General features: G+C 34.6%; 1 protein-coding gene across 1 annotated transcript in view; it reads right to left on the reverse strand.

Moving 5' to 3' along the window:
• Window positions 1-3,132: 3,132 nt before the first annotated feature.
• LOC149795883 (uncharacterized) overlaps window positions 3,133-12,180 on the reverse strand; it is a 71,512-nt gene continuing 62,464 nt past the window's right edge. Inside the window, exons 11-13 of the mRNA XM_089963878.1 lie at window positions 5,901-5,995; window positions 4,262-4,300; window positions 3,133-3,252 (exon numbers count right to left, since the gene is read on the reverse strand). Of these exons, the coding sequence (XP_089820004.1) occupies window positions 3,133-3,252; window positions 4,262-4,300; window positions 5,901-5,995 (254 nt within the window). The remainder of the gene's footprint in view (window positions 3,253-4,261; window positions 4,301-5,900; window positions 5,996-12,180) is intronic.

Below are 12,180 nucleotides of genomic sequence, written 5' to 3' on the forward strand. Positions count from 1 at the left end.
GATGGCTTAAAGTTGTTGTGGGGTTTAATGCCATTTTTCAGCACATGATAGGCTATGCATGGCAGCCAGTATTAATGGTGGAGGAAGAACCCGGGAAAACCCCAGGAAGAACCACAACCCACAAGAAGCTACTGGCAAGCTTTCTCACATACCAACATTGGCCAAATCCTAGACTCGTGGCTTACAGTACTCCAGAGCTGAAATCCGCTGGGTGCTCTTCATTGTTTCCAATATCTATGTGCTTTTTGCAAGCTGTGTGCTTTTTCACATCGTTCTGTCACATGCACACAGGGACATGTATTGTTGCTTACAATATATTTGTCATACATCTACTATATAATATTATATGTATGACAGGTAAATTGTAAGCAACAATACTAGTCTCTATGCACATTCCCAATTCTAAAAATTTGTGGCATAACACTGTACAAAAAGCATAATGTAAATCGATGTTTGATGGCTGAATGTTAGGCTAATTTTTTGTGTACTCCAATCCGTATTTCACTTTTTGTGGAATACATATCTTTTTCCGTAGAGGTGAAAACATTTTAACTGTTGTGTAGCTTAATTACAAAACAGTATTCATCCATAACATGAAACCTTAAATGTTTAACAATTAGTGGTGTTGGCACATGTGCAGACAAATACGAATTCAAGCACATTATGACACATGCTAATCTTTCAATATCTCAAAAATTCCTACACTCAAAAAAGCTGTCTTCCTTTGGTGTTTGTTTAAAAAAATTCATATGCTACTGTTATGTACATGTGCCATTTATAAAAACAAACAGTGGGTCCCAGTTTTCCTCAGGAGTATTTGTAAAACTTCTGTTCTAAATATAGATTATATACTTTACAATGCTTGTTACTGGGCAAACTGTAACACTTGAATATAGTTCTTCTAACATCATGACTAGCAATACAGGACTGTTACGGGTATGAGTGATCACTGCTGCTATTCTGACTTGCACTTAATGGGATAAACGAATAAATCAAAGTCATTTAGGGAAAATAAGTTTGGAATTTAATAATACAAACCAATGAGTCCTCTTGGTCCATCTCAGACAAATTTATCATTTATGTGTTTAATGGACAACTACCAGTTATGTCTATTGTCGCAGTAGTCAAAGCTGATTTCCATTCCACTTCTTTGTTCCTCCATGCATGTGGAGAGTCATCCTGGTATTTCTGGTTTATTTTGGACTCTGTGTCTTCAGGATGCTCTTTCCGTAATTAATTACATTAGGAGGAACATTGAAAAAAAACTATCTCTCTTTGTCAAATTAAATATTCCAACATTTATACTCATCCTTGTGTGAATGTAGGAACTTGGTGTATAATTTACACAAAGTTAGAGAAAACGAGAGGAATTCTTCCTTCATAACAGCTACTAGTACCTGGCCATGATATTCGATCTTCCCTAACAGTCAAAATGAAGTCAGATGCAGGGGATGCTTACTATTATGATCTTGTTCTGTGATACTCTAACCTTGTCAGTGGGGGAAAATCTTGGTTTATCATATCCCCAAAATTACTGACATGCACAAAATTTGATGACAGTTCTACTCTTGTGTTATTCACAACCACAAAACTGTACAGTTGAAGACTAGATGACGATTTGACTGATTTGCCAAATGGCTTCATTTTTACCTACTCGTGGAAACCATGAGGACACAGGGTTATATAATTTATAAAACAACCTCTGTAGTTTTCTTAAAAATATGAATAGTTTGGGACAAATGTACAATATGGTACTCTTTAAGTATATGACCACTGACAAGAAGCCAAGTGTCACATGTGAAGGTCATATTAGTAAAATAAATATAAATCATCAGCAAGGAACAAAATAAGAGATTTGCACTGAGGTATCATTGTAAGTGACAAGTAGTTGGGCAATATAAAATTTCAAAGCACTGTGATATTCCCTGTAACCTTTTTCTTTTATCCTGTTAATTTCATGAAAGTACTATCTTTTATTTTATGGTAGGTATATGAATTACTGGATTTTCTGAAAAACATTCTTGATAATTCACTGGAGAGAAAGGCAATAAATAATTGTCACTGCCCATCAAGAGACATTGATATTACTATGATCCAATACATTTGAGAGTAAAGTGTAATTGAATGTGGTCAGTTAGATGGATTTACTCAGATTAAATAAAATATTAATTGTTGTTCTAAATTTAATACTAAAATTGTTTAACCAAAGCCTATTCAATCCAGATTGTTGAATGTTTTGCACATTTAATGTCATCAAAAACTTCCAAATGAAAATGTAATTTATAATGGGAGGGTACTACTTTAATTTTGCAATATTTACTTATCACTATTGTATAGCTTTATTTGTGTTTTCCTGTCAAAAAACTACAGTCCAGATGATGTGAATAATCCTCCCACAGGGTTTAAATTGTAAGTATGACACAATCCAATAATGCACCTGGCTCAAGTCATGCGTAGAACTGTCATCTTTTCCACAGACGATGCGGACAGCAGAGATGGGGGGGGGGCATTCACCAATAGCGATGGGTAAGTATGGCATATTTAAAAATTAGTTCCCCTCCCTCAACTACTTTTTAATATCAGAATTTGCCAGTTAGATGCGTAGGTTAATATTCTATCGTTATAACTGATCAAACAGAAAATGGAACGTACTCACCAATGAGGGAGAGATCCATGTTTTACGTTAAGAGAATAAGGTTTTCTTTCTGGGTCACATGTTGTGCCACAAAAAAGTCCCAAAGAATAAATGCCTGAGTTTTTGTGAGCTAATAAATAGAAAAAAATCTAGTCTGCATTTTTAGAAAGATACCAAATCTTCATTTTCTTGAAAATATATGCTAAATTATCACCTTTAATTTTAACACATCAATAAATTCTTGTATTAACTGAAAACATAAAAATTGAGACTTTCAAAATACTTTCTGTATAAAACTGAATGTAATTATTGTTAGTCTGTGTAATTTGCCCAGAAATTTGCATGGAAGTGCAGTGTGTGTAGGTGTAAGAAAAAGGGCAACTTACTGATCCAACACCTATGTACCATAGGAAAAAATCCATTTGGTTGTGACTGCAGTTTAAATCCATTCATATGTCTGATGCAATATTTGTACAAATTCAAAGCTAAAGAGTAAATCACCATATATTTGTGGGTCTGTCCATCAAATCACCCATCAGTATTGACACAGATTTGGGGGTCTTATTTATTGCACAGCTAGCTGACACAAACTGAATTTTGATAAAAAGTGCAATATTCTGAAAGAAACAAATCATACCAATTAATAAAATCACCTCAGATTACTCCTTAGTTTGTTAAATCAGATCCTGCCTCCCCCTTTCCAATTCTGTGTTGATACTGATGGATGATTTGTTGGTCCGATCTCACTTCTTCATTAAAATCAACAATTTTGTTTTATGTAAATGTTTTCAGAATACTTCTAGTATTTGGTAACAGTGATATGTAAAGTGCATTTTGCACGGCATTGCAAATGATATATCTGTGGCTCAGTGAATTTTCAGGATTGCATCATTAAATGCGCATAAAAGTAACCAATTCATTTTGCACATAAAGTATTTCATCAACATCTGGAGACATAATGCATAACACACATCACTAAATGCATTCTAAAACAGGATGGTCTCTATTCATCAATTTTATTTCCATGAGCCATGATCTATGGAAGACTTGATTTCCTGTTTGGTTATATTCAGCCATAATATAGTTGCCTCCCTTTGATTTTTTTCAGGAATGAATATGGACACTGCCTGAACTCAGGATGAACATGGCGGATTACATGAACACTGACCAGTCTTATAGCATGTATCAAATGAATTGTGCTTAGCTGTATGTCAAAAGTAATTATATGTAAATCATTCATGCATAAAATGAATTTGATAATTTTATCTACAGTTTGAGATGCTGACATGAAAATTCAATGAGAAACAGATGCAGATATCATTCGTGATGCAGTGTGGAATGAATTATATAGCATGAAATTCAAAATGGCCACTTGCTATAGGGTTGTGTAATTCCACATGCACTGGCAAGTTGCCAAACACAGCATTTGACCCGGAAATATGTTATACATATCCTCAAAAGGACTCATCAAGAGATATATTAAATATTGGCAAGTGTCTAAAATGTACACTGGTATGTTGAGGACATACTTTTCTGCAAATGTTTCATGAATAGGTGCTATCAGACCCACAAATCATCCATCAATATCAATACAGATTTGGGGGTCTCATTTATCGGACTACTTACTCCTTTGACCTGTTCTGACACCAGACCCTGTCTATCATACTGTAAAAGAGACACAGTAATTAGCTTCCAAATACTTTGTTCTGAACCTTGATCTCAGGCTGCTATTCCCATCCAAGAAGGCAATCAAACATAATCTATAGCTTGTTTTATCCCTCATATATACTTCAATTCATCATGACAGATTGACTTTTCTGCATTGTAACAAACTGAAGTTATCGGCTCCAAAATGTAAAAATTACCAGATTTTTTGCCCGTCGATAATGCTCATCTATAGTTTATGTTGATGCAGTCATGTAGGCTCAATTACTAATCAAAAATGAAATATTAATTGTTGCTCTAAGATTTAATACTAATATAGTTTAACCAAAATCTATTCAATCCTGATGAGTGAATGCTTAAGAAACATCCAGATGAAATTTTTTTATCAGTATAAACTTATACAATGGTGGTCAGGCACTACACTGGGTCAAGAAAAGGGCAAGCTGGGTCTAATCATCAAAATATAGGGTAGTAAGAATCTTTATTTCAACACACGTTGCTTTCATTGTCATATCACAGTGTGCAACATTCAATCAGTTTTGTAATAGATTGCACCTTCTGGTTGAACTCATCCAAAAATGTCTACTTACTATAAACACTGAGTTTTGCTGTATGTGTTTGTTGGGGCCTGTAAAAAATGACCTTCCAAAGGTATCTGGATTTAGGAGGATCCCAATAAAGTGAATAATCAACGTTTAAAGATATGTTACACCAACAAGTAGTTCTCCGCCATTTTTTCAGACATTATTGGTGGCAGAAACCAATAGTGCATTTTTGATATTGCTGATGATTTTTGTTTTTAAAATCGCTGAGTTGTGGTTTACAAATAACAGGAAAGTGTTTGAATACTATAGTGCATTAAGTGCAGGAGAGCTGTCAGTGACAATCAGTGCACAATATTGATAATGATGACATCAAGTTAATCAAGTTACAGGATGTATGATATTAAGAATAGATTTATCTAAACCTGGAGAAAAAAAACATGTATACTACTGTCCTGTGGAGCAAAACAAAAAAGGCTGTCCAGGGGGGCAAGAAAAGCTGTCCAGTGGAAATGAAAGGCTGTCCTTTGGGCAGGAAGGGGCTTGTTGCCTTTTTATTTCTGACCATTTGTCCATATCATGTTTTGATGCAGTTTTAGTACATACCATATACTGAATTAATTAAATAACAGCCGGCCAATGAAAACTTTTTAAAAATCAAATGAAATTTACTTTATCACATTATCTAATTTGTTCATTTGGAAAAGATCAAAATGACCAGACTTGAGTTTTGCTACCATTGTTACAATGAAATAAGTATTTCTTCATCGCTGATGATATTATTGTAAACTTTGTTTTGAAAGACCACCAGTCCCTAAAAAACCAGGTTCTTAATGCACCACATCTGTTAAAAGACCAACTGTCTCGAGTGACTACTTTTTGTCAGAAAGGTTGGTATCTCAGTTCAGTTTCAGTGTAGCTATTATGCAAGAAAGATAATGTGTGGAACTGAAGATATAATCATAAAGATAAGATTTTCCAACAGGAACATTTCTGATGTATTTCAATGACAATGACTCATTCTATGCATGAAATGAATAAAATAAGAGTATACAAGCCTTAGAGTTCAAAGGTTCCTGATTCCTGCATGATGCTTGTGGTGACAGACTTCTATCTAAAGCTGTATTTCCAACTCTGTTTGCTTCACATTGGTCTATGAAAATAAAGATTTTCTTTTCAAAAATTGCATAATTCCTGAGTAAAAAAGTAATTATTAAAATATAATTTAGATTTATTTTTTACTGTGCCCTTGCAACAATGACCATTATTTTACACCTTAGGTGCAAGAAAGTTATTCTGTGTTGCCTGAAAGGCATATAAAATGACCCATAAAAATAAAGAGACAAAATGGTTGTAGTTCAATCTAGACTTGACGGAATCCAGCATAAGACATGCTTACAGATGTGAGTCCGCAAATTGAAAATTAAGCAAACGACATTCAAATTCATTAGTAGCAATATGTGGCACTTGAATGCCAGAAGGGGCACTCCAGCATCAAGGGAAATTTAACATGGGAGAAGCACTACAGTGTCAAGGAAAATTTGAGACGGTAGGGGCACTTCATCATCAAGGTAAGTTGAACAGGGGAGACTCTCTTGAGCGACAAGGGGAATTTAACATAAAATAGGCAATCAGGGCACAAAGGGAAATTAACATGGGAATGTCACACTTGAGGGAGAAAAGGGTTTCTAGGGACAAAAGGGTTTATGGGGACAATAAGGTAATGCTAAGGGTTTCAAGTTTGAATGGCTAACACAAACATGCACACAACTGTTACTCTACTGAGTAACAGTAGAAGGGATGGTACTCCAGTCTGGAGATGAGTGTTGAGAGAGAGAGAGAGAGAGATAGAAAGATATACAGACAGACAGACAGAGAGAATGGTAAAAAACAGAAACATAGGGTACCATTTTTCGTTATGTTATTTTAACTGTATTATAGGACAAGAAGAAATTATACAAAATGGAAAGAAAGAAAATACTTTTTTTACCATAAGCAATTTACTAACTGGTTACACCCTTTATTTCTGTACTGTATGCATGCATATCTTTGGGCATTTAACCATGGATTATTGCTGCTTTTAATTCTACTTAAAACTGCATAGCGTGTTCAAGTAGCAACTATGGATACAATTTCAGGAATTTCACATTATTGGTTTAATTCCTAAACTGTTTGATCTGCATTTATGTCAACTTCTTCTCAAGGATAATTGGGTCAACATGCAGGAAATTAGTAAATAAACTGACAATAATATGTCAGTAATATATAATTTCAAATTAGCTGTTGTTATGTCATATTGGCAACATTTTCATATAGGACCAACATCTTCAAAGTCTTTTGGTGGAAACCCAATGTTGATATCACTTTCCAATTTGGAGATCAGATTTGCCACATTTGCAATGAGTACGAACTAGTTTTTTTGGTGCAAGCACACTATAAAAATACCAGTGATCCACTTTAAGAAGCCATAACAAGACTTTCAAGATGGGCACTTTGGTGGCTATATTGAATGTCTGAGCAGCACTATGTCCATTTAGTACACATAAGACATATTAAGAAGCCATTTAGGAAACACCCAATGCAGACTGACCATCCATTCAGGATAAATATAATGTGGTGGCCATATTGGATATTTAATATCAGCTAGACATCACAACAAGCAGTCTAGTGAAACCAAGGTGGCAATATTACTTTTCTTTCAGCAGAAGTAGAAATATCAATATTTTAAGATGACCAATTTAGTGGCCATATTGGCCATCAGACTAGCACTGTTTTCATTTAGGATGAACTCAACATTATAATAAGTTTTTGTTGTTGGTGAAATGTCCATGTTGATATCACTACTCATTCAAGTGGAGTAAGAAAAGAAGAACAATTTCAAGACAGATGCTGTAGCTTTTCTACTATACATCAGAACAACACTGTTTTCATACAGAACCAACCACAAATCATAGAAGTATACTGGTAAAAATCTCACATCAATATGACTTTCCTTTGAGAAGAAGCAGTGATTATAAGGTTCTAAAGGTGACTGTATTGGTTGTCATACTGGATGTACGATCAAAACAACTTTCAATTAGAACCAATCAGACATCACAAGGAGTCTTTAGTGAAAACTTCATACTCATATGACCATCCATGATGGAGGAGTAACGATAAGAAGTTTTTGATCATGGCCACTGTGTATAAATATTAGCATAAATATTAAAGCTCAGATAGGCACTGATTTCTTTTACTGCAAACTAGACATCACAAGAAGCCATTTAATGAAAACCTCATGCTGATATGACCAGAAGGAGTGATGATAATATTTTTAAGTTGAACATTGTGGCAGCCATATTGGATGTGAAGTGGCATGTTTATTTCGGACCAACTAGAACATGGGATGAATATGTGTGTAGTTTCATGGTAATCCTCCTATTAGTTCAGGAGGAATACACACAAGGTGCTGAAGGAGGCAAAATGGCAAGGCGGGAGTCTTTCAAAGAAAAAAATGAAAGGTGTATAAACGATAGGGATGTCAGAGAAGCTGGATGGTTTTTTTATAGTTCTAAAGTATCCTTTTTATTTTTTGGTATGAGATATTATTCAATAATCAGTTTATAAAATACAGCTAATACCTTTGCTACTGGCAAATTTTATTACAAATATCTTTGTTTTTATGACTATATGGTTTGAAATTAAGGAACAGAAAAAACAAGAGCAAAACAGCAAAATTCAACCAAAAATTTATTTTCCCTAGAATGCAAAAAAAACATTTAAAAGGAACTACTATTACTTTTACTTAAATCCCAAATAATCCTAAAAGTTCTATCACAAGCCCAAAAGTACAGAGAGTTCTGAATGAATTCCAGTAATAGAATGTAATGCTGTAAGATAAGTTTTGAATTAGCCGATGTGCTAACAGTACTTCATGCATCCCAGTTATATAATCCAGAATGTGTTTGAATGAATTCACAATGATCCAAAAGTAATTATTTTGTCCAAAATATATAAGAGCACTTTGTAGATTGAGTGACAAATATAAAATAAATGATTCCTCTTAAATTATATCTGAACACAACAGTAAATAAATCCAGAAACTGAACTTAAAGGAGGAATGAAACCTCAGTATATTGAATACCCTTAGACCAAAATATTATTCAATTCCAAATTTTTCATTCTTTTAAAATATCATCTTTTCTTCAGTAAAATGAAACCCCTCAATCCCTAATACTGAAACAAATTTCAATACCAGATTTCAGTGTTAAAAGTCTTCATAAAATCGAAATTCAATTCAAAATTTCAAATATATTTTAGCTGTTAAATTTCTGACACAAGCTGGAGCAGATTAATTACAGTTAGCAAGTACTGTAGTGTACTTATCTCTAAGGCAAAGAACCTCCAAAATACCCCAAGGACCAACGAGACTGAAAGAATACTTGAGATGAGGCATCATTGCACCATACAAAAGAGGCTGCTTTTAATGTTGATTATTAATAGCAACTAAATGCTTGTAGTAAAGACATTTAAAAAAGACCATGCTTATTTGCCTATTATCTAACTGTGATTGAAGCTATTCATTTCTATACAATATTAATAGAACATTTGTTTGCTTCTCTTTACATAAAAATGTCATGGCTTTATTATCTAAGCATGTAGTCCCCCTTTGATTCGTGCATTCAAGGCTAGATATCATAAACATCTGCTGCATTGTTTGTGATCTAGATTCCTTGTATGGACAGTGAACCGATCCAGCAGCCTTAGTGGTTAGAGAATCCGCCTTAGATAAAGAAGGTCATGGGTTCTAACCTCGATCAAGTCATACCAGAGACTTATTAAAATGGTAATAGCAGCTGCCATGCTTGGTGCTCAGCATTAAGAGATTAGTCAGTTAGACTGATCAGCATGACATCAGGATAATGTTAGTGGGTGGTAGGGCTGTCAACAGGTACCCGGGTAACCGGGTACCCGACCGTAGTGAAAAACCCGGGCATTGAAAATTAATGACGAGCACCCATTCACAAAAATAGTTTGTCGACAACACTATCAAAATATCATATTGAGGGCAGGACACATTATAAACAGGAAGCATGCATCGCAGTCGCCAGATATGGTCAATATGTTGTTTTTCTTAGCAGAAACGGGAAATTTTGTGGGAGACAATGATCATGTACTTGTATACTAGGACAGATTGGTATTATTTAGCTTTGATAAATTCTTTCTTAGTTCATTCATTTTTTAGTTTTCAGTTCATAAAAATGGTCACAAAAAACGTAATTTTATTCTACTTTGAAATTTTAATATTGTAATGTTTTGCTTACTTAAGTGTAAACCTCCTTTAGTATTCCAGTTCTCAACCGAAAGTTGACTTTCACCGCCATTTGCTGTTAGTAATAAATAACAAAACATGCTGTGGAAGTTGATGGAAATTTATTAATAAGTGAAATGACACTGTAATATTAATTCATTATTATTGACAAATCAAACAAAATATAATAGCACAATTTATATACACAATTTGAAGTACAACAGGAAAACAAATTATCTCTGTCAACGGACTATCAGCCATCTCCCATTGGGTGTGGGTAAAGTACGAATGTGAAAATACAAAAGTGCAATTGGTAAAATGCAAAAAGGAGAATACGAAATAGTGGATAAAGTGTGGTAAACAATCTACAAAATGATATAAATAGTCCCTTTGTTTTGTCACCATACAACAATCCAGGTTTGTGAAAATTTGACAGTGGGGTAACTAGGGTTGTACATGTCTTTTGTGTTCTAATGGGTACCCAGTTACCCGTTAAACGACACAATGGGTACCAGGGTGAAGTTTTCCATGGTTTTTGACAACCCTAGTGGGTGGAACATAATGCCACATGTCTGCAGCATGATACCCTAGTGCTAGACATCACTATAAGCTGCCTCATTGCAGACATCATAGTGATAAGACTCAAACTGTAGAAGCCATGTTAAAAATTCAAACACATACAAAGACATGGATGGTGTCAGTGAACACTGTAAACGAATCACTGTTTGATGCTATTCACAGGAGTAGTGTATCAGGTTAGAAATTATAAATCAATGAATGAACTGAGTAAGTTCTATGGATTTCTGATCTTGTTCATGCTTTTTGTTATTGGAATTGGCAGGGGGGTACAAACAAATGGGCAGGTATATTCTGACATAATTATTTTATCTTGATAGGTACCAAATACAGTATACTATAATACTAATTGTATTGAGACTTCTTTTTGCTGCCATATGTATTTTTTTAGCAGAAACATATTCATGAGTGAAATGGTATCCAAATTATTCTACCAGCACCAGTTGTATTTATCTATTAGGTGGGTAAGTTAATGTGTTAAAACTTATGAAATACAGAGAAAATGGAACCTACTATTTGAGGGAGAGATTGGCTGAATGTTGGTTTCACTCTCAGTCACATCTCTTGTTGCATCTCTTGGTCCCTGAGGGCAAAAAATTGCCTACATTCTGTTGTGCTAAAGAGCCAGTGTAGGACAAATTAAGGTGATATGTCATCACCAAATGCTGAATTCATGGTGTCATTCAAGGAATATCAATCAAATTTGGTCTATGAGACATAGATGAGGCATATGAAAAAGAAAAAATGTTTCCTACATTCCCTTTTCCCTTTGGGTGCCTCAAGGTAGATATCATGGTGCCCCAACAGGGTATGAAATCTTATCTTGATCATGAATAAATACCACATATTCGACTGAAATTAGGGATCATATTCAACTGAAATTAGGGATCACAATACTTAGTGGATATACTGAAGGTGACTGACTTTTTGCTAAAAATCCCGACTGACAAAGTAGATAAATGGATTTGTAGTTCCCATTAAACCTGAGACAACCAGTGTTGATAGACAATGACTGAATCTAGCCCTTACTTCTCACAGATACCAAGGTAAGTAAAATGCAGACCTGAAAGGTTCATATGGAATTTTGGTTAAAGATCACAAAACAAAAAATAGTTTCCATCCGGTGTAAGAGAGCAAAAGTCAGGTCTCCATAGTTCAAAATACTTAATGAGAACGGCAATGTGCAAATTCAAACCGATTACTGTATTCTGAGAAGATTTAAATGTGTTAGAAATAGTAGCTCTAGAGAGCTTGAGAGTTGACACTGAACATCAATCATTCTCGAAAAGAAACAAAATGCAATCAGGAACGTGATTCAAAGAAGGACAGCTAGCATTAATGTGTTCCTTACTGCACCAAGTACTGAAGATTCTCCACCTAGCATCATACACCTTGTATGTAGAATATCTCCAAGCTACCCAGTCCCAGCACTTGTTCTGGCAACCACTTGAGATGCAAGTGGAGGTTAGGAT

The sequence above is a fragment of the Sinohyriopsis cumingii genome, chromosome 7, assembly GCF_028554795.1.
Source record: "Sinohyriopsis cumingii isolate HCF-2022 chromosome 7, ASM2855479v2, whole genome shotgun sequence".
NCBI classification, from domain to species: Eukaryota; Metazoa; Mollusca; class Bivalvia; order Unionida; family Unionidae; genus Sinohyriopsis; species Sinohyriopsis cumingii.